Source organism: Eschscholzia californica, unplaced genomic scaffold (assembly GCF_041429995.1).
Source record: "Eschscholzia californica isolate CP2 unplaced genomic scaffold, dmEscCali1.0.p SCAF_1, whole genome shotgun sequence".
In the NCBI taxonomy this organism is placed as follows: domain Eukaryota; kingdom Viridiplantae; phylum Streptophyta; class Magnoliopsida; order Ranunculales; family Papaveraceae; genus Eschscholzia; species Eschscholzia californica.
The window spans coordinates 31358321-31382198 of NW_028238198.1; the positions used below are offsets into that span (position 1 = coordinate 31358321).

Here is a 23878-nt window from a genome sequence, read left to right on the forward strand (position 1 = left end):
ACATGTATTGTCAGTATTGTGGTTATTTCTTAATAAAATTCGCCTACAATAATGAATCTAGCATAGGAAGATCAGAAACCTTTGGGACGAGAAGATTAAAAGAAAAGATTCAGACGTTTCATAATAATAAATTTTCAACCATCTTTTGCGAACCCAAGATGGGCTGGATGCGAATAAAATCATAAAAAGAACACATATACACAACATCACCACATTATTCCAGCATAACTTTTGAGACATACCTACCGCTGCTTTAAAACAAGCAGCTGCAAGTTCTGATCTTGAATCTTAACCACAAGCAGATTTCATATTCAGGAGAAAACTGGATCATTGGAATGAACAAGTATTCAACCACATATAAGTCACTTACCTTCTCAGCAGAAAGGGCATCTGTGCAAACATTGCTGATGAGTTGTGAGTTAACCTGCAGAAAACAAGCTTCACTATATTAACACTTCGTTACTACAATCCCAGAGCAACCAAATAAAAAAATTTGTTGCAGACTCCCACTTATCGACTACCCCAACTCCACATGTGTGGGAGGGGATGAAGACAATTGTCTAGTAACTCTTTCCAGGATCAAGTTAAATATTCCTGGACATCTTAAGTTCATCTAAGTTATTATAATAAAAAAATCAATACCTTACAGATCGTGTCGAAACCAACATTAGTTTCAACAAACTGATTTTTGAGATCTCCATTCAGAGTAACAGGGACACCAACCACCTGCACAGTCCGCTGGAATAATTAGCAAGATAGAGTAACAAGCAACAACAGTTCACCGAAAAACTGAAAAAGAAATGTTAAAGAAAACACATACGATGCTATAATATGAAGATAGAAAAAACTATTGGTGAACTCATAGTAACTAACAAACGTTTGCTTTGTTTTGAGTACCTTTGTCGAGCACCTAGCTTCTGCAAACGTCTCCGCAAGCTGAGCTGCATCAGTATTTGATGTAACACCTTCAAAAGTAACAGTACTTTAAATGAGAATTTTTGAACTTCTATCAGCTACCAAAAATATGTAATACCAATATATAGTAATAAGATAAAAAGATTACCTCCAACTATGACAAGGCCATCAAGTTTCAAGGCGTTACATGTGGCTAAAGCAGCATTGACTTGCTCCGTTGTTCTTATTTGATCTTTTGTCCGGCCCAACAAATCATAACCACCTATGGAGGAAAAGACCAGAACGATGTGGTGAAATTTAATATATTAAATTGACTAGATAGCACGAAGTCATTTATAACAATTGAAGTACCAAGTTGCCAACTACATTCAAATTTAAAAGGCTATCCACGATAATTAAGTATACAAATGCCCATGCAGAATTTCAAAAAGAGCCTTCTAAATAACTTCCTGTCTCCTATAAATTGTAAATTGTAGTTTGCTTTAAACGAAAAAAGAAATGTTGGGTAAGCTAAAAAAGATGAGGAGAAACCTCTTCCAAACAGTAAATACCAGGAAACCAACGCAAAGTTGAAAGAAGCAGCGAAAGTATTTATAAGGAGAAACTGGATTTTTTATTATAAAGTCTAGAAATGAATAAATCTGGTTGAGTTAGGGCACTAGTCAACGTTCAGAAGAAAGAAAATGTAATGGGCATTAGAAATATCGGTATACTAGAGGTATGAACACAAAATCATTCTTCAACTAACAAATACCTTGATTTTTGTAGGTAGAAAGAATGTCATCTGTGATTTCCAAAGTCTTCTGTGCAAATAAACCTTCAGATCCACCTGTTGCGAGAGAGAGATAAACATCAGTTTTGGTGATTGTTTCATAATTCCCTTGATCTGAGTAATCTAGTGACGAGACAGTTTGGCTGCAAGAAGTAGTCAATCTTCTGTCACAGCATTTATGCATGCTCCAAGAAACAAGTGGATGCATCCTACTCAGGAAGAGAAATAGGACGAGAAAAGGTATTTGCCACGAACCACAAAAAAGTACAAAGTGAAGCACTACAACTATGCACGTTACTGATGATGATGAGGGGCAGTTACTTCAAATTCAAGGAAGCATCCACCAAAAAAATCCAACAAATGGACCATTAACTATGCAACATTTGACATGCCAGGGAAGAAGCCACGTGTTCAACATATACAACCACCAAAAGTGACAGAACTTCAAGTAGCATTTCCGTGAGACCATACACTAAACAAAATATGCATTGCCAATTTGGCATAATCTTGTATACCCATCAAGGCAATAGTTGGAGCCCTTGCATACAAATAGAAAACAGAAACATCCATTTGCTTTAACTGAAATTTATTGATTGCAACAAGTTAACAGAAATGACGATCTAAAGGTTACGTGAAGACTGAAGAACACTATAAATGTTGAGAATACATGCTAACACGCATTATATGTGCCATGCTGGATAATAAAGCAACACAATAAAGATAATAAAAAACCACATGGATCATTGATATACATTTAAAAGACGCTTTATATCACAAGATAAAGCGCAAATGAGATTCGGAAGACATTTACCAAGGAATCCGAGCAGAATGTTCTTAGGGTTGTGAGCTTTAAGAGCACTATGGAGACCCCATATGACATTATGCCCTCCCGGAGATTGTCTCCCGCAGAAAACCAGTCCCACCCTGTAGAAAGCGTTTCATTATAGTCTGAAAATCAAATGCAAAGCACAAAGATGGCAGTAAGACGATTTGGTAAGGTATGTGTAGACACTGTAGATTGCTTAATCTAACTATACAAACAACTCGAAAATCAGGGTACAATGATTCGATCTTTTCCTTATCCTCACGATAACGATAAGCCTGCCCATGTTGTTCAGTGCAAAGTTTTGATGGCAATGCCACTCATTGCGACTTGAGATGATCACACTAACGACTGCCCAAAATCAATTTAAGAAATTGCATTAACTATTTTCAGTCATAAGTCCAATTGAAACAAATGCATCCATTCCTCCATAATGCTCCCTCATATCTGGCATGACTCCAAATAAAGCCTTCCATATCTCACTTGTGTGGAGTAGTATAGAAGTGGAAATCATTTTTATAATTATAAAATGTACGAGAACCGAGACTAAGGAGACTTTACTAGTTATCAATTTGACGTAATATATAGCTATCCTAGATTATAGAATCTCAAGGAGTCAAATATAAAATCCTTATATCAAGCAATCATTTGAGCTTCTTTTTTTTGCCTATAAATGTCTACTTTGTAAGACAATAACTCGAGTAAACTTGATGCAGCGTGATACATCAACCATGTACCTAATTGCAGGATGTTCTGTTATGATCTGTGCACCAGGTACCTCTGCAGTGGCTCTGAGGAAATGTACTAAAGGCTGACCATATGTATGCGGAAAACCCCGGCTGATGGTATGGGCACTAGAAGGGTCTGCAGCAGTTGTTGCATCACCTAATTCTACCCTGACGGTAGTTCCCTGTCACGATAAAATTGTAAAACAATGATAAGAAAAATTGCAGCATAACGAACCAGTATAAGTGACGATAAAGCAACAAAACACATTTATGTAGCATAATAAGTGCCAAAATCTGGTCTACACCCAAACTAACTACTAACCATACCCAAATTCAGTGCTAACAAAATATACACTAGTCAAAAGTTTAACCCTCAAAACTTGGGCATACCGTTTTCGACGACAAAACATAATAGTTAAATCGTAACTTTCAAGATTTTATGCTACAAACTTATGCATTATAATTTTCTCCAAATCAAGTCTACTTCTCGACAACTACTCTTCACAATTAAACATTTATTAATATATTACTCGTAAATTAGAAACACGAAGTGCCAATCATCGTGATATAAGAAAAACTATTTGGTGAGGGTGGGAGTCCGTCATTTATTGGTTCGTGTTATTAAGGGTGTAATTAAAAGTAAATAAGTCTAATAATGGCATTTAGGGTAGTACTTATGGCCTTTAGGGTGTATGAGTGTCTTTAGGATAATTTCATGGCAGTTATGATCATATGTCATCCTTATGACGTATCCAAGACATTTGTGATTTGTGTATAACGCATGATGTTTATTGTACTAGTGTAATCTTGTAATTTTACAAAAATACTTGTTAAATACCCTTAGGATAAAAATGCATGAGACCTCCTTGGCTACGGTACAATGAGAAATTGATGTACTGACTCAGCAAGGGATCTCATGCCATGTTCTCTAGAAGTAATTAGTTAGCCGAAACGAAATTCATGAACTACCAATCATTTCTATAATTTAAACCAACATTATGCACTAAATATTAAGACTCATAAAGAAAATTAAAGTCTAAAATGAGTTTTCAATTCCATTTCTACTCATATAAGAAAACAAAACCTTCGATTTTAAAGACAACCCACAGTTCTATTGAGAAAATAAACCACTCATTATAGGTGATCAGTCTACTTGAGAGGGTTCCCTGAAGAACCTTTATGATATGGACGGGGAAATTCTGTTTTAAGCGGATATGTAGATGCAGACTTTGCAAGTGACCTTAATAAAATGAGAAGCATGACAAGGTATGTTTATACCTTGGGATCGACTGCAGTGAGTGAATTCATTGTTTCAGAAGTTGGTGGCATTGTCAACAATAGAAGCGGAGTATGTAGCAGTGACAGAAGCGAGCAAGGAAATGATATGGTTGAAAGGTTTATTAGTAGAGTAGGGGCATTAGAGGGAGAAAAGTACTTTGTACAGTTACAGTCGGAGTGTTATTCATTTTGTCAAGAACTCGACTTATAATGCAAGGACAAAACATATAAATATTCGCTACCATTTCATTCGGCCGGTTCTGGAAGAAGGTGAGGTACTACTAGAAAAGATTCTTGTTCGAAGAATCCAACAGACATGTTGACCAAAAGGGTAATTGAAAAGTTGAAGCTCTGCAAGACTTCAGTGGGTCTCTTGGACTGAGAGAGACGGTGAACCGCATCAAGAAGGTTATGTTAGTACCAATCCGAGTTGAAAGATGAATGTAGATATCTATAACTCCAGGTCACATGACACCAAAGTGGGATATTGTCATATTGTGGGGCCAAGTTGTGTTGAACTTCAGCCTAGGGCTTTGAATTTCAAATTACACATGTTTTCACCCTTTATTGATGAAAGAAGTATAGTCATCCCTCTTTTTTTTTTAGGAAGAATTGTTTGCCATACATTGATGAAACCAACTAGGTGTGAAGACTTTATTGCCAAGAATTTACTGTTTTCTTCGATCTTACGGGTGAGTGAAGGCTATAAGTAGCCATGTTCATTCACAATATCAGTATCCCATTTCGAGTGAATGTTCTTTGTACAAGTGAAAACAGAAAGAGTGTGAGATCAAGAGAGTTATGTGAGTGTGAGGGTAAGAGAATTGTAGTGATATTTTTGTAAACAGGGAGTGCATTAGAGTTTGTGTACAGTAACTCAGGAATATTATAGTTTCACAGTCATAGTGGACTAGCTTGGTGGGGGCGTAGGACTTGCTCGAACCTCTATAAATCTTGCGTGTCATCTGTTGGGTTTTCCTCTTAGTGGGGAAACCTAGTTGGGTTTGGTTGAGTAAACCGAATTTAGGCCTAAGTTGGTTTTCTATGGGTCGGTGGAATTAAGGTTAAGGGGAGTCTATAAATACTATCCTTAATTTAATTTAGAAAAGGGAACACAATTAGAAACGCACAAGAAAAGAAAGGAGAGAGAAAGAGGTATGCAGCAAGGGTTGAGTATTTTCAGCACGTACAGTCTTCGGTGTTCGGGAAATCCGACGATGAGATCTTCTCCGATTGAGCTGAAATTGTGCAAAGGTATTCTTGACTTGTTTATCTAGTATGTGGACAGCTGGATTGGTATTTGGTGGCCGGAATACTAGTGAATTTAGAGTTGTTTTAGACTGCATATTTCTGAGCTGGTATACTCTTTCTTGTGAGGTTTTTTCGTGTTTGAGACTGATTCTTTGGGAGTATGAGTCTCGGGTTTTGTTTTATTGAACAAGGAGGACATAGTTTTTAACTCAATTGCTTATTATAGTAGATTTAGAGTTGACTGTTTGTCCCGTAGTTATTTCTTCTAATATTGAAGAGGTTTTCCACGTTAAAAATCATTGTCGTATTTACTTTCAGTTCTTTGTTTATTGTTACCACTATGTTACATATTTTTCTCATAACTAGCACAAGTGAGTTAAAACTTCTTTTCTCTTATTTTCCCAACATCATTATTCTTTATCTGATTCGTGGTTTTTGCCATTGCTAATATCTTAGTATTTCCCCATTAGAGAAAAACTCTAAGTAGATTAATCACCTATTTGGAGTGGTTTACTTTCTCAACAAGTTAAACACTCAAAACTGACTAAAAATCCATTAATGCAGGATAAATCCTATTCCATTTTATAGTTACTAAAAAAAAGATCGATCATCCATTAATAAGCACAAATACATCATCAGTTCAATTAAAAACCAATCCAGATGCTTAATACAATGAAAAAGAATCAACAAAGAAACGCGAATTTTATGAAACGAAAGCAGATAGTAAGATTTGAACGATTAAACTAGTTTGAAGCAGAAGAGAGTTAGGTATAGAGAAAAGCAATTCGTAAACCTAGAGAGAGAGAGAGAGAGAGAGAAAGTGAAGATAAACCTGTAGACATGGAGGAAGTTGAGGTTGGTAAAGAGATCTGTGTTTTTGAAGATCTGAGAGTTCTCTAGGAATGCCGAAATCCGAATCCATCGTCTGTCTTCGATTGTGTTTTCTTTTGCTTTGCTTTGCTTTGCTTTGCTTTAATAGTGTGGTGTTTGTTTTTCTCCTACCTTTCAACTACTTTAGTCAGCCGTTTTTATAGTGTGTGGGCGATACTACCAAACGACATTGGTTTTGCTTTACATTTTCCAAACTTCCCCTTCTTTCTTTGTCTATTTACGAAAGAGTCCTCCTGCAACGAATATGAACTCAGTACACATTACAGATGCATTTTACGTAAAAATTGAAATGTTTGACTAATTATGTTGGTACTAAACTTGTAAACTTATTGTATATAGTTTTTTGCCTATGATTTTTTTTTGAGGAACGTTTATTGTGTTTGATGAAAACATTTTCATTACATTCTCTATTAGTCATATCGATACCTTCGTCAATCGTTGGAATTTGGTCAATCATTATGCAAATTATCTTATTTCGTTAGTTTGTCCGTAAGTTTATGCATAACATAATAAATATACATTTCTAACAGAAAAATAAATTATGGAATGGAAAAAGTTTTGAAAAAAAAAAATGCAATAATACTAATGCATCAAGTAGAATTGGGTTTGTAATTCTATTTTTAAATGAGGGTTATATTTGTAAATTGAATTTAATGCCCACGGATTTAGCTTATAAATCAGAACACAGTATCACACCACCTTCGGTTTTACAAACCCACTTACCTAACACACCCGCGTATCTCAACGTAATATTCCCTTGGTGCACTTTTTGGAATTCTGATGCTCAATGGCTAGTCACGTGTAAGTTATGAGACCCTATTTTATGACAAAAATTATACTTTGTCCCAATTAGCCAATTGTATATCCATTTAGGTTCTTAAAAGAAAAAAAAACTTGTCACATTGTTTTGTTCATATTTTTTTTAGAAAACGATTACGATCTACGCTAGTTGTTACAAGGCATTCATACATCATAAAGATGTGATAAACACGATAACCACTTAAGTTAAATTAATAATGAAAGAAGCCTAAAGTCCAACAACATGAAAGAGGCCTAAAGCGCGACAAATTTGTTACATCACCTATACCTTTTTTTTTGTTGAAAGGCATTATCTATACCTTTAATAACACAAATTCAGTAATCATGGATTTCACCTCTTCTGGATTCGAAACTGCGACCTCCAGAGTTTGGAGTTTGTCAATACTTGCCCAAGTATTGACCTTAAGTGTCACATTTGTAAGAGGCATCTCAGCTGTAAAGTTCAATAAAGTAAAAAAGAAAAATCGAACTAAAGGTGACAAATTCGAAAGCAAATATCTGATTGAGAAGTTCTAAAGGCGTTTCGTGTTCCCGTAAAAGTACAGCTATGTGGAAAGCACCCTCGAGATTTATTTATTTTTTGTTAAATGTATCTTCCTCAAAGGAGGCATTCCCATTTCTTTTGGCTTAATATTGGTGGACTTGAACCGATCTGATTACAAAACAGGTTCGTGCACACAGATTTTATAGGTCGACCACTTTCTACTGGATACAACTTAAAATTAGTAGACTTGACTCAAATTTTTGACCAACTCAGATTTACCATTTCAAAGGGGTTGTGAAACGCGCTTCTTACAAGAACGAGAAGTTCTTAAAACTTCTTTGTCTAATTTGTTTTTTCCTATTTGAGTATTTGTGAAGATTGATGTCCTATAATCAAGAGACCTCTCCAATAAGACATTCAAAAATTAGAAAACAAATGTTTGGGTCAAAATATGCAACAGAAGTAATAAAAAAAGGCCAGTGAAATTTTGATACAATATCTCTAATTATTAGGTTTTTTATGTTAAAATAATATCTCTAATTATTGATTAGGTCACTTTCCACTTTTTTTAAGGGTCCGTTTGATACGTTAAAATGTCTGAGTAAGAAAATCATTTTTTTTCTGATGGGAAAGAAAACAATGTTTGAGTAAGAAAATCAACCTTTTAAGGTGTTTGATAGGCTAATCAGAAAATGGTGAGTGCCTTTAAAATGTCATGATATCTACTTCTTTTGTATACCAATTCACAAGGGTGCCTACAGAAAAATCGTCATCATCTTGCCTTCTAGAAAATTGGGCATCATCTTCTTCATGCTTGTTAGATTGCAAAAACTTTCCCAAAGATGGTGATCTTCCAAAATCCAAAGTATGCATAGGCCGATTTCAATCTGTCTTTCGGTAGCAGAGGATGAAGCTACAAGTGTTATAACTTCCGAGGAAAAATTAGTTGGTTTAGTGATGAATCAGTACTCTCTTGATGGAAGGAATTAGGGTGATGATGGTTTTCTCATCAGGTTGAGTTAATTATTGGTCTTCAGCTTGGAAGTGATAGAATCATCGAATTCAGATTTAAGAAGTCAATCTTGTAAATTAGGGTGTTGCTCTGATTTGATTAATTCACTGCTTGAAATTGAGACGTCGACGATTCAGACGGATCAGATGGAGAAAGCGTCGGGAAGAACCAACAAGCTCAAATTTGTTTCTTAGGTTCCTTATCTATTTCATTGTGGTTATGACTCTTTTACTTTCATTTTATTGTTCTTAATAATGATACTCTTGATGAATCTATACAAATTCAAAACCCAAATGTTCTTCCCCAAATTGACCTAGAGAGAGAAAGGTAGAGTAAAATAGCAATTAACCGAGTTATCCAACAACAAGATCAGGCGAAATTTCTGGTGCATAGATCAGGTCGATTCCCATTCTAATTTTTATCAACCGATTTTGTCATTATTCAAACGATTCTTGGTTCAAGCTTCAACACTACAATCGATTTTATCAAGAACCATCTCCGATTTGCTTCAACCTAATCGACGGGGCTAGGCCTCTAGGGTTTTCAGATGATAGTTTGTTCATAGATCTGGTTAATTTTAAAGAGAAAGAGAGAGAGAGAGAGTCATTCAGAGATGGAGTCTGTATCCTTTTCCTTCACGAGAGAAGAGAGAGAGTGAGAGAGAGAAATGACTTGTAAGAGAGAGAGGTAGAAAGGGAGATGTGAATTTACGCAAATACCTCTGCAAGAAGAGAGAGAGCGTAACAAAACAAGAGAGTGGGAAAGAAAATGAATTCTCATGTTGTAGATGGGAAAAAAAATTGGATGATTTGCCCACTTTTTTTTTCTTAAGAAATTGATTTTCTTACTCAAAGTGGTGAACCAAACAGCGGAAAATTGATTTTCTTGCGAAAACGACTTTCTTACTCACATTTTCTCACGTATCAAACGGACCCTAAGTTCAAAATATCCCTAGCAAACAAAAATCATTTTATCTCTCAAGAAATTTTAGGGTTCATTTCTTTTTTATCTTCTTCTTCCATTTTAATCTAAATTAGATGTTGCATTGAAGATGCTTTAAATGATTAGTCTTGTGATTCTTAAGGGACATTCTCATTTATAGACGTCAGGCCCAACCCAGACCCAAATCCAGCAAAACAGCTTTAGGCCTTCAATTTTAAGAGGCCCTGATTAGGGCTGGGAAAAAAGTCTGCAAACCCGAAATCCGTCACGGGTACCCGAAACCCCGAAAGCGGGTTTAGCCCGACCGCCTCGATGAAATCAACGGGGCGGGTACGGGTTTTGAAGTGCTACCCGACATCCCACCCGAACCCGAACCCGCCCGATAATCTTTACCCGACATAACTCGCTTAATAATGTCATCCATTTATACGATAATAACTATGCACATTATATGTATCCTTGCTTGTATGTATTTATGTATGCATCTATAACATATATAGATATATTTTTAAAGTATTTGAAGTGTATAATATTGATATATATACATATATTGTTGTCCAAGTACGGAATGCCCTTGACACAACATTGTTAAGAGAAACTTAATTAAATTTTAGTATCGATAGCAATTTTGATAACATCGAAATAGAAATATTTTGATCATTTCGACCGCACTATTTTGAAACTTTGGTGGAAACCCGATACTCGACCGCCTGGTTTGACGGACTTAGACGAGTTTTGGACACTAGGATTTTTTAAATAATATGTCCGATTAAACCCGAAACCCCGAATGGACAGAGAGTTTCAAAGCCCGACCCGATGAATGACATGAACCCGACCGGTCCAACCCGAACAGATTCCCACCCCTAGCCCAGATCAAGATTTAATTACTTATTTTACTGCTTGTAATTATTAACATAGACGAGAATTTAGTAGATCACGCTATAGATAGTTTGCAACGCAACTGAGCAATAGAGATTAATAGATCCGGGCATCCCGCTATACAAGAAATGATTACTTATGTTATTATAAAATACTAATATACTTAGAAGTTTCTAAAGTCTTGAGTGTTTCTACTAATAGAGATCAAGCCGACCTTGGAAATTATAAATATTATGTTTTGTTTTGACAAGTCTCAGACGAAGGAGAGTTTTTGAGTTGGAGTTCTTATTAACTGTGATCAAATTTTGGGGAAGAAATAAGAAGTTTCTAGGGTTCCAGTTGTTGGGAAAAACGGGCACTTAGACGCAGCGGAAACAAGAGTTTTTCCCTTTGTGTTAGTTACGAGGATAATATAGAAGAATATGTGGGAGCAATAAACAAAGGACTGAAAGTAAATAAGACAACGATTTTTAACGTGGAAAACCTCCTCAACGTGAGAAGTAAAAACCACGGGACTCGTAGTCCAAGCAAATCAACTATGATAGCAAAGTAGTTACAGACTACGTCCAACCGAGACTCAGACCCTTCCCAAAAGAATCAATCTCAAACACGAAGAAACACGGAGAAACCCTCACAAGAAAGAACAAAACAGTCCAGAAATCTGCAGCCCAAAATGACCCTAAATTCACTAGGATTATGGTGACCAATCAACGATCCCTCCGTACAAATACTAGATGAATATGTCAAGAACAGTTCTGCCAAATTTCAGCTCAATCGGAGAAGAACTCACCGTCGGATTTTCCGAAAAACGAAGACTGCGCGTGCTGAAAAAGTTCTGCCCCGCTCTTCTCGGCAACCTCCTTCTCTCCCTTCTTCTCTTGTGCGTTTCTAATTATGTTGCCCCCTTTGGTGCTCCTCACACACACATCTAAATTAGGTTAAGGTAGTATTTATAGACTCCCCCTTAATCCTAATTCCACCGTCATAAGTAACCGACCCAAAGAAACTCGACTCGGGTCCGGGTTTGGTTTCCTAATCCAAACCCAACTAGGTTTCCCCACTAGGAGGAAAACCCAACAAACTCCCCCTCCGACTAGGTGGGAGAAACAGCTAGCCCTGTTGTCCCCTTGACAGCCCTGGAAACAGCCAGCTCCGCTTTTCCTCGACAGCCCTGAACAACCAGCCCTGCTTCTTCTTGACAGCCCTGGAAACATCCAGCCTTGCTATCCTTGACAATCCTGTAATCAGCCAACCCTGTTGTTTCTTCCTGAACAACCAACCCCGCTATCCCTTCCTTGGAAGCAACATTAATGACATCACTCTCGCAAAGAATAAGAAACTCATCTTCAGTAACAGTCACTCTCTCTTTACTATCTTCTTGCTCCTTTCCTTGCTTACTCTCTTTCTGCAACAACCAGCAATTCTTCTTTAAGTGCCCTTTCTTATGACAATAATGACACTCCACATTCGCAAATTTGTTAGATTTGCTCCTGCTCTTGTTCTTCGTGGACTCTCTATTTGAACTTCTCCCCCTCGACTCAGTAACCAACAAATCTGAATGCGAAAAATTAGGATTTGTCTGCCTTCTAGTTTCCTCATTCAAAACACTGTTCTTCACTAAGTCTATTGATATAACTCCTTCGGAAGTAGAGTTACAAAGAGACATCCTGAACACCTCCCAAGAATCTGGTAATGTACCAAGAAGCCATAAACTATGAATTTCCTCATCAAAGTTTATTCTCATATCATATAGTTTATTGAGTAACCCCTGAAATGTATTCAAGTGATCCGCCATCGGAGTTCCCTCCTGATATCTCAACTCAAGCAATTTTTTCATCATATACATCTTATTGTTTCCTGTCTTTCGAGCAAATAACTGCTCCAGCTTCAACCACAACGAACGAGCATTAGTCTCATTCTCAATATGATGCAACACATTATCATCCACCCATTGCCTCATCAAACCACAAACTTGTCGATGTAACAATTTCCACTGATCATCAGTTTTCTCATCGGGTTTCTTCTCTTGAAACACCGGAACGTGAAGTTCCTTCACAAAGAGCAAGTCTTCCATCTTACCCTTCCATAGATGATAATTAGCACCATTCAAACTTATCATTCTACCCATATTTTCCATCACTAACACAAACAAACCAATAACGGAAGTTATCACAATCCAAAGAACTCTCTAACCTGGAGCTCTGATACCACTTGTTGGGAAAAACGGGCACTTAGGCGCAGCGGAAACAAGAGTTTTTCCCCTTTGTGTTAGTTACGAGGATAATATAGAAGAATAGTGGGAGCAATAACCAAAGAACTGAAAGTAAATAAGACAACGATTTTTAACGTGGAAAACCTCCTCAACGTGAGAATTAAAAACCACGGGACTCGTAGTCCAACCAAATCAACTATGATAGCAAAGTAGTTACAGACTACGTCCAACCGAGACTCAGACCCTTCCCAAAAGAATCAATCTCAAACACGAAGAAACACGGAGAAACCCTCACAAGAAAGAACAAAACAGTCCAGAAATCTGCAGCCCAAAACGACCCTAAATTCACTAGGATTCCGGCGACCAATCAACAATCCCTCCGTACAAATACTAGATGAATATGTCAAGAACAGTTCTGCCAAATTTCAGCTCAATCGGAGAAGAACTCACCGTCAGATTTTCCGAAAAACGAAGACTGCGCGTGCTGAAAAAGTTCTTCCCCGCTCTTCTCGGCAACCTCCTTCTCTCCCTTCTTCTCTTGTGCGTTTCTAATTGTGTTGCCCCCTTTGGTGCTCCTCACACACACACATCTAAATTAGGTTAAGGTAGTATTTATAGACTCCCCCTTAATCCTAATTCCACCGTCATAAGTGACCGACCCAAAGAAACTCGACTCGGGTCCGGGTTTGGTTTCCTAATCCAAACCCAACACCAGTTTCAAAGAAATTTTTGAAGAGGAAAAAGAAATACAAGTGATTGCAATTATAAAGATGTCACGAGAAGAGGAAGAGAATGCTGGGGAGCTTAAAATTGGAGAGGAGTTTTTGAAGGCCAAGTCGTTGATGAATTGTGAAGTTGCCCTAATTCTTGATCGCAAGTATGAGCAGCTACAAGAAAGATCGAGTGATCCCATGAATCAAGTTTCTCAAGTCTTTGAGAAGTCGTTACAATATGTGAAGCGTTTTAGCCAGTACAAGAACCCTGATAGTGTTAGGCAAGTTCGAGAAACACTGAGTAGACATGAGTTGGCTGAATTTGAGCTTTGTGTGTTTGGCAACTTGTGTCCTGAAACTGTAGAGGAAGCTATAGCTATGGTTCCATCTATCAAGACCAAAGGACGAGCTCATGACGATGATGCTATTGAGAAGATGTTGAATGATCTTTCTGTGATTAAGAAATTTGAGTGAAGGCTTCTCAGCAGTCTCTTCAGATTTCTATAAATTTAACCTTCAGAATCATGAAAATAAAGTGTTTTTGTTTTTTTTTTTTTTTTTTTTTTTTTTTTTTTTTTAACTTTTATCCTGTACTAGATATAACCTGTGCCCATAGGGCACGGACAGTTTAGTTGTGATAAATCTCAAAAAAATATTATGAACTTACACATATGATGAGTTTGATATTTAATTAGATATGGCAAATCAACAAAAATAATAAAATTTTGATAGAGAGTAAAAAATGTTATCAAGCCAGATAGAGTTTTCAAGCATCTCCGAGACATTTCAACAAAAAAAAACATCTCTGAGACAACATATAGTTGTCAGAAATTATAAAATTGGTACTCGCAATCCTCTTCTTGGATGAGAAAAAGTTGTATATTTCACATGATAGATATTTTTGGTGATAGATATTTAACTCGTTGTCAGAAACATATAGTTGTCCGAAAAGTAAAAAAGTTGTCTAGCCATATCGAGTTGTCGAGCCAAAAAATAATAGATATTTAATTGGATATGGTACTCGCATTCCTCTTCTTCGACGAAAAATAACACTATAAAATATGTATGAGTTTTCAAGCATCTCCGCTAAGTTTAACCTCCACCGTCAAAAAGAAGGAAAAACGGTATTTCAACGAAATAAACTTTGCAATATAAATGAATCCATAGAGATATGAAATCTAAGATTACAAAATCCATAGAAAACATGTTACCAGAAAGTCAAAAACTGATTTACAATTAAAACAAAAAACATTTCACTACATCTATTTACCGGCTAAAACTCGACATATATAAAGGGTGGGGAAATGTTCCTTGATTGAGTCCAAAAGCGTAACATCAATGTCAAACCACTACTGCCTTTCTCAGGAAAATCAACTAAGTTCTATTGTTTTGAATAGACTTGCAGTCTTAGTCTTTATAACATAGATATCAGCAGAGTACCATTTGAACTTAAAACAAATGTAAATCAACCAGTAAAACAACAATATCATTGGCATCCATGCGTTCCACTTTTCCCGAACACTGTTTGAGTAGCGAAAATCAATTGGTTATTAAACAAAATAAAAAACTAACTTTAATCGAATCACGAGAAGAATAATCTTGATAGCACAAGACTACCTATGCAGATGATGTTAGAATTCCATGAAATACAACACAACACAACACAACACACATAGGCTAGGTTAGTATATCGACATTCAAATCCTTACAAATAAGAACATATTATTGAAGTATATTGAAGAGAAGAAAGATATCCAGAAGATATCTCCCAAGATAGAAAGAGATTAATATTATAGCAACTGTAATTATAGTTATTTCCTCTTTGTAATGTTTCCTTATTCATTATTTCTCTACAAACCCTAATGTCTACTCTATAAATATGTATCCCATTCAATCAATGAAAGCACCTTTGATAATTATATCTCTTGTGTCTCCTTCAATTTATTATGGTATTAGAGCACAATTAATATTTCCTGGAGTTTTTCATAAAGATTATTGGTTCGGCTTTTATTCAAGGAGCTCTACGGATTCTTATTATTTTAATCTTTACATCATCTTCAAAGGTCAGTTATCAACAAATTTTTTATTTTTTTTTTCCAATTTTTTCGAATTTTTTTTCGAATTTTTTGCGACAATTTTTAACCAATTTTAGGTTAAAGACACATTATGTTCTGTTCCGGAACAAGATTAGCCCTAATCCGGATTCATCCAATACTAGAATAGACCTAATCCGGTCTGTTCCCATACCAGAACATAACAATTTTAAAACCGGAATAGACCTAATTTTAAAACTAGAACATAACTCAACACGACCCAAATCGGAACCAAAAACAAATTTTCGGTTCCCGACTTCCTGTTGTCTTCTCCGACGAACTTACCCTTTAGGGTTTCGGATTTCCCGCCGGAATAGTGTGATTCGCCTCTTCAGACGACAAGACGTCCACGAATACACACCTGGACCCTCTTCTCGTCGGAAATTCATCACGATTGTCTAGGTTTCGACACCCAAATCCAATTTTACTACTAGCCGAGAGCGACAGTTCCAGAGAACTTTCTCTCTCTACAAATCCTCCACATTCAATCATTATTGGTGGACGAACTCACTCCATTCGAACTCCTCTCCCTTTGATTAGCTTTTTCCCTAGGTTGATTACGACTTATCTATTGGTTTCAAAGAAACCCTAAATTTGGCTGGTTAAACAACCTACCGGAACCCTAATTTAGCCGGCGGCAATCATCCCGAATCAGGTGACGGAGTCAACTCTAATTGACTCCCGTCTTGCCCCATTGACCGGACTTTTTCACCGACCTTTGACTCTGACCAGGTCCATTCGTATTGACCCAGACTTCTGACTTTGACCGACCCAGATATTTGACTTCTTTTTGTGACATCTCACGTTTGTGACGCTTTCTTTTTTCCAACAGTACATAACTGTTTGGACTATTTGTGACAGTATACTGTTCTTTTAACTTGCCTACATTTCTATTAGTTGTGACAATCTGGATTGTCCCTTATAATTTTACTGTGACGCTGCATTCTGAACCGTCACTTCTACATAATATTGTGACGTTGAATTTAAAATAGATTATTTCTTCTATTCTTTACAGAACAATGACTTCTGGACATTCTGCCAACATAAGTGATCTGAACTCGAATTCCGATGACACTCCACCGATGACAGACTCAACTCCTCTCCAACAAATATCTGAGGCTTATTATGTGCATCCTTCGGACAATGCAACTTCTGTTGGTGTTAACCCCGTTCTTACCGGGCCAGACTATGCTGAATGGGCTCACAGTATGCATGATGCTCTTATCATAAAAAATAAGCAAGGTTTTATCGATGGGTCGCTCCCTAAACCGACGGATCCTACGCAACTTCATGCATGGATCCGTTGTGACACCATGGTGGCTGCTTGGATATCCAATTCTGTCAGCGAGGAAATCCGACGTAGCACGAGACGTTCGGCTTCTGCTTTTGATCTCTGGAAGAATTTGAAGGAGCGTTTTGCTACGTCTAACGCTACCTACATTTATCAGCTGAAGAAAAAGATTTCTGCTCTTACTCAGGAGCACCAGACTATTTCAGCTTATTACTCTCAGTTGAAGTCTTATTGGGACGAATTGGATGCTATCATTCCACCCACTTCATGTGCTTGCCCTGTTGGCAAAACAACCATTGAATATCATCTTACCTCGCGTACAATTGAGTTTCTCATGGGTCTTCATGCACGTTATTCTGCAACTTGCAATAACATCCTTCTAATGGAACCATTACCTTCTCTGGCTAAGGTATATAATTTGGCCATTCAAGAAGAGCAGAAAAACAAGATCAATGCTCCCTTTGACTTTCACGCTTTCAACGCCAAGATCACGGCCGCTAACAAGCTGAAAGAAAGTGATTTACCTCCCCCGAGAAATAAGCGAATTCGTCCTTATTGTACTAAGTGCAATCTTCATGGACACTCTGCTGACACTTGTAACAGAGATGTAATGTGCACTCATTGCAAACGTCTCGGTCATCCTGTTGATCGATGTTATCTTCTCCATGGTCGCCCCCCTCGTCCTGGTGGTGCCCGTAGCACTTCTCAGGGTTCCAGCTCTTCTCCAGCTCCAACTCTTACCAGAGAAGACTATGACCGCATTATGGCAGTTGTCAATGCACAGACTCCTTCCAGTTCTGCTATGATGTCAGGTACTTCCCTATCTCATCCTTCTGTTTGGATTGTTGATAGTGGTGCTTCAAACCATGTTTGTTTTTCATTAGATGCTTTTAGCTCTTATGCTTTAGCACCACCATCTTGTTATGTTCAAATTCCTGAAGGAGCGACTTACTTAGTCAAATATATTGGCAGAGTCATTTTTTCTGATACTCTCTCTATTGACCAAGTTTATTACATTCTTAATTTCAAATTTAATTTGATGTCTGTAAATCAGACTTGTAAATCTTTGAAATCTGGTGTTTATTTTGATTCAACTCATTGTCTTTTTCAGACGATCTTAAATCAGACAAGTTTATTACATTTTTTCTGGTGTTTATATTTGGGGACCCTTTCCGGTTTCATCTTTAACCAACAAACGTTATTTCCTCACACTTGTTGATGACTTCTCCAGATTTACTTGGACATTCCTTATGCAAACCAAGTCTGAGACTAAGACACATTTAAACTTCTTTTTTCAGTTTGTTTCTAAACAATATCATAAGAAGATTAATTCTATATCATCGAGTCCTGAAAATACTTTTTCAAACCCGATTGAGACTTTTCGTTCTGATAATGGAGCCGAGTCTTATCCAATGATCTCCAAACTTGGTTCCATTCTCATGGAATTCTTCATCAACGAAGTTGCGTCTCCACACCAGAACAAAATGGTGTCGTCGAACGCAAACATCGTCATTTACTCGATGTTGCTCGCGCCTTGCATTTTCAAGCACATCTCCCTTTACAATTTTGGGGAGAATGTTTAAAAACGGCAACCTATTTAATCAATAGAATGCCAACCCCAGTACTTTCATACAAATCTCCTTATGAAATGCTATACGATTCTCCACCGGACTACTTAGCTCTCCGAGTTTTCGGTTGTCGATGTTTTGCAACCAATACCAACATCCAACATAAGTTTGATCATCGAGCTAAACCTGGAATCTTTGTTGGTTATCCACCTGGGAAGAAAGGATACACCATCTACGACTTAGAGACGCACAGTCTCTATGATTCCCGGAACGTGCGTTTTTTTGAGGATAGGTTTCCTTTTGCTGACCGTCAATCGACACTCCCTGAACCTACCTCATTCACTCCGCTTACATCGGATGCCTATTACTTCAGTCCAATCGACGATACCCACTCACCTCATCCGGACTTGTATGAACTCCCGTCTTTGGTCGATGAACATTCACACTCTTCCACTGACGCGACAACCATCCCACCTATTGTGGTAGAAACTTCATCTTCCGCTGCTTCTCCACCAGAGGAATCTCACGAGCTTCCTTCTGACTCTGTTATTCTCTCGCAGGGTATTTCCCCTCTGCAAGATGACTCTCCTTCTCAAGACTCTTCACTTTTGAATTCTGACACCACCCCGGTTTCAGTTGTTCTTCCCGAAGAATCTTTACCTTCTTCTCGACCAGTACGTACAACGAGACGTCCTGCCCATTTGGCTGACTATCTTTGTTCTTGTACTGCTGCACCCACGACTTCCACCAAATATCCATTAACTGACTATGTCAGTTTTGACAAATTCACCCCTTCCCATCGGGCATTTCTTACTTCCATTGTCAACACCGAAGAGCCCACATCCTATTCCGCCGCAAAAAACTTTCCTGAATGGCGTGCTGCAATGGATAAAGAAATTCAGGCTCTTGAACAAAATCGCACTTGGTCATTAACCCCCTTACCCCTGGGTAAGAAACCAATTGGTTGTAAATGGGTATACAAAATTAAATACCGTTCCGACGGATCAATTGAACGTCATAAAGCACGACTCGTTGCTAAGGGTTATACCCAAGTTGAAGGCATCGACTATCATGATACCTTCGCCCCAGTCGCCAAATTGGTCACTGTTCGTGCACTTCTTTCTGTTGCTGCCATTAAAAATTGGCCCCTCCAACAATTGGATGTGAATAATGCTTTTCTCCAAGGAGATTTGCATGAGGAAGTCTACATGACTATTCCGCCTGGTTTTTCCAAGACTGGTGACCACAAAGTATGTCGTTTGCACAAATCCCTCTACGGTTTAAAACAAGCCTCTCGACAGTGGTTTGCCAAATTTTCTACTGGCTTACAAGCTGAAGGTTTCAAACAATCATCTTCTGATCACTCCTTGTTTTGTTTCTTTGAGGGTCCGACTGCCATTTACGTCTTAGTCTACGTGGATGACATCATCATAACCGGCAATAATGCCTCGGAAATTTCATCTCTTCAACTGCGTCTTGAGAAACGTTTCTCTCTTAAAAACCTTGGACGACTTCAATACTTCCTTGGAATTGAAGTTTCTCGTTCTCCAAAAGGCATTTTACTTTGTCAACGCAAATATACGTTAGACATTCTTTGCGACTCGGGTCTCCTAGGAGCTAAACCAAGTCCTTTCCCAATGGAATAACACTTAAAGTTATTACCTACTGACGGTACGCCATTAGACGATCCGACTTCGTTTCGACGTCTTATTGGTCGGCTTCTCTATGTTACGGTGACTCGCCCTGACATTTCATTTTCTGTGAATTACCTTAGTCAATTCATGCAAAATCCCCACTCCAATCATATGGATGCGGCCACTCGAGTTCTTCGTTATTTGAAAGGCACCATGAATCATGGCCTCCTTCTCTCTTCGTCCAGCACTCTGACAATTTCTGGTTTTACCGACTCTGATTGGGCCAGTTGTCCTATCACCCGTCGCTCGACCACCGGCTACTTCACTATGCTTGGTTCAAGTCCGTTGTCTTGGAAGTCCAAGAAACAACCGACTGTTTCCCGATCTTCGGCTGAGGCAGAATATCGGGCTCTCGCTACACTCACTGCAGAACTGCAGTGGCTGAAATATTTGTTTCAAGACCTTCGTGTCTCGATTCCAGAACCCTTTCAGGTCTTCTGTGACAATATGGCGGCTATGCACATTGCTGCCAATCCCGTCTTCCACGAACGCACTAAGCATATCGAAATCGATTGCCATTTCGTTCGGGAGAAAATTGAATCTGGTCTCATTAAGACGACTCACCTTCGCTCCGCCGACCAGCTCGCTGACATCTTTACGAAACCACTTGGTTCTGATCCGTTTCATCGATTACTCTCCAAGTTGGGCTTGATTCAGATTCCTTCCCCTGCTCCAACTTGCGGGGGGGTATTGACGTATATTGAAGAGAAGAAAGATATCCAGAAGATATCTCCCAAGATAGAAAGAGATTAATATTATAACAACTGTAATTATAGTTATTTCCTCTTTGTAATGTTTCCTTATTCATTATTTCTCTACAAACCCTAATGTATACTCTATAAATATGTATCCCATTCAATCAATGAAAGCACCTTTGATAATTATATCTCTTGTGTCTCCTTCAATTTATTACATATTGTTATGGAAACATATGAAAAACAAAACTTTTATTTGTCACCCCAATATGTGTTAGTGAGCAAACCACTATAATAGTTCGCCAACTGTTGAAGCAAACCAATATAATAGTTTGCCCAACTGTTGAAGCAAACGTGACGAATGAAGAGAATCCAAGGTACAAAGATACTCATAACTTTTTGAAGAAAAAAAATTGAATTGTTAGTCAACATCAAGCATCGATGGACGAACTCATTTGTTTTGTTATTTTTCTCCTTAATTTGTTTTTGTGCTTCACATTCAGTCTTTGATGCTAAATGCATGAAGAAAATACACCAACATAATTATATATTTGATGTTGAAAATAACACTTAACTTATGAGTTTAAAAAATTATTTTCCAGAGAAGATGTTGAGACTTGTTACAAGAAATATAAAACAATGGATGATCAGGTTAGAATGAATAGTTAAATTCAAAAAGAGAAACTCATCGATTCTGAGCAAATAAATGCAACCTTTTTGAATAACCAGCAATCTAAAAGAAGAATAAAACGTTAAACAAGGGACGACTAAACAGATTAGTAAAAGTAGAAGAATAACCGCAAGCTCGAAAAATGGAGTGCCCGAAACTAAAACCTTAAACAAAGTAACGTAAAATTTGTGCAATTAATATTAAAAAAAACAATTAACATCTTGGGTTAAAAAAGAAATCATAAGTGGCTTTTTAACCTTTAATAAACTGAAATAATAAACCACCACTTTTTGGTCTTTTCCACCGTCTATGCATCAAATCAACTGAGAAAAAACTAATATAAATATCATTTATACTAATAATAAATGGTAAATTCCTATATTGAAAAATATGTATACCCAAATATTTCATCATATTTGAGTAAAAGAGCTATGCAATGTAATGAATCCAGTCTGAAGTTATGTAAATGGGTCATTCAACTACAAATGTTAGTCTAAACTACAGAACTAATTCAGAGTTAAAGTGGAAATCTCGGAAACTAACCTTTGGATATTTAAGATCCTTGAATTCGTTACGTTTCAATCGACCACCAAAAACAACACAAACTCCAATAACAACAAGAAACGGCTTTTCACCACAGGCATTTTGTTGTTGTTGTCTGGGATACCTTTGACCGTTAGCCAATGTCAATTCCATCTCAGTTTCTGATGCAGGCGCATGGCATGTGGGCCCACGTCCACGCGTGTCCACATCCTATTCGGCCATAATAGTAGTTTTAATTAGTATAGGATTAGGAAGTTACTTTAATTTGATAATTCTTTATTTTGAAATTTCTATGTTTTGAGTATTTTATTATTTTAGGACTCCTAGTTTGAGTCTATCTAGGAAAGTCTATTATCCTATAAAAGGAGGTCTAGTCTATTTTGTTATTCAGATTGAAGAGAAACCCAAATCAAAGTTTATAGTTTATTAAGTTTATTTAGTTATTTTACCGTTCTTTCTTTACTTTATTTATCGTTTTTATATTTCCGCTGCGTCTACATCAAGTGGTATTCAGAGCCATTTTTTTTAACCAATCACTATGGTTAATACTACCGTTCCTGCTACAACAATCAAAGAGAAGACACCAACTTTTACCTTCGAAAGGGACAACATCAACAACGAGTTATCCTCGGTTAAAAAATTGGAAGAAGCTTTCGAAAATTACAAGAAGGAAAATATGGAAAAATTCGACAATATCAATCATCGATTCGATCAAGTCAATGATTCCATCATGAAGTTATCTAAACAACTCGAAGGCATATGTAAGTCTCCCTCTTCTACCACCACTCCTTCATCTTCTACTTCAATTCAAACATCATCACAACAACCACCTCCAACCGCCACAAACACAACCGTTGACACCACCACACCAATTCCAACACCCCTATTCGGTCACCCTATCACCAACCCATGCCCGACTACAATCCTACCACCGATTCACATCAACCCTACACCACCACTCTCACCGATTTTCCCATTAACATACATAAACCCTACAACCATTCCAACCACACCACCTTTCTCCTTCACCGATCAACAAACATCAAACCGACCCGAGTCGTTCTCTCACCAATCTATTACCAACCCGAGTATAACCCAACCATACCCCTTCCATACCCCTCGAAAATACTACTCACCAAACACCCTTCCACTCGAGACTCACCACCCAAACCGCAACCTCGAATTCTCAAAAACCAACATTGAAACACCCACTCGCCAACACTCTCATGCCGTTTCTCCCCACCTCACGCCAAACCGAGGTACCTCTTCTTCGAACCACCAAACCGAAACCCACCGCCCCTTTCATCACCAAGAACCGGAACCCCTCACTCACCACGTCCAACAATTTTCTGACAACTATCCACCTTCCCAAACCCGGCTAACCGAATCAATCATCAACCGACCCACCGATTTCCCGTCTCCTCCTCATAACCGAGACCTAGATTTCCCCTTGACCCATCACCATAACCGAGAGGAACTTCGTGAACAAAACCGACAACACCTCGTTGAACCCGACTACCCACCTTACCGTCATGAAACCCGTCCTCAAAACCGAACCCACCCTTATGAACCGGATCGATCCAAAACGCGCCCCAACTATCAAGA

At 37.8% G+C, this 23878-nt stretch overlaps 1 protein-coding gene and 1 pseudogene across 2 annotated transcripts in view; one reads left to right on the forward strand and one right to left on the reverse strand.

Moving 5' to 3' along the window:
- LOC147566063 (pyrophosphate--fructose 6-phosphate 1-phosphotransferase subunit alpha) overlaps positions 1-23878 on the reverse strand; it is a 30904-nt gene that overhangs the window by 4360 nt on the left and 2666 nt on the right. For both annotated transcript variants that reach the window (XM_086652547.1, XM_086652548.1), the window contains exons 2-9: positions 6600-6891; positions 3248-3420; positions 2499-2611; positions 1670-1744; positions 1064-1177; positions 898-965; positions 643-726; positions 371-424 (exon numbers count right to left, since the gene is read on the reverse strand). In XM_086652547.1, the coding sequence (XP_086508673.1) occupies positions 371-424; positions 643-726; positions 898-965; positions 1064-1177; positions 1670-1744; positions 2499-2611; positions 3248-3420; positions 6600-6689 (771 nt within the window). In that variant the 5' untranslated portion in view covers positions 6690-6891. The remainder of the gene's footprint in view (positions 1-370; positions 425-642; positions 727-897; positions 966-1063; positions 1178-1669; positions 1745-2498; positions 2612-3247; positions 3421-6599; positions 6892-23878) is intronic.
- Positions 13777-14193, forward strand: LOC147566064 (DNA-directed RNA polymerase II subunit 4 pseudogene; annotated as a pseudogene).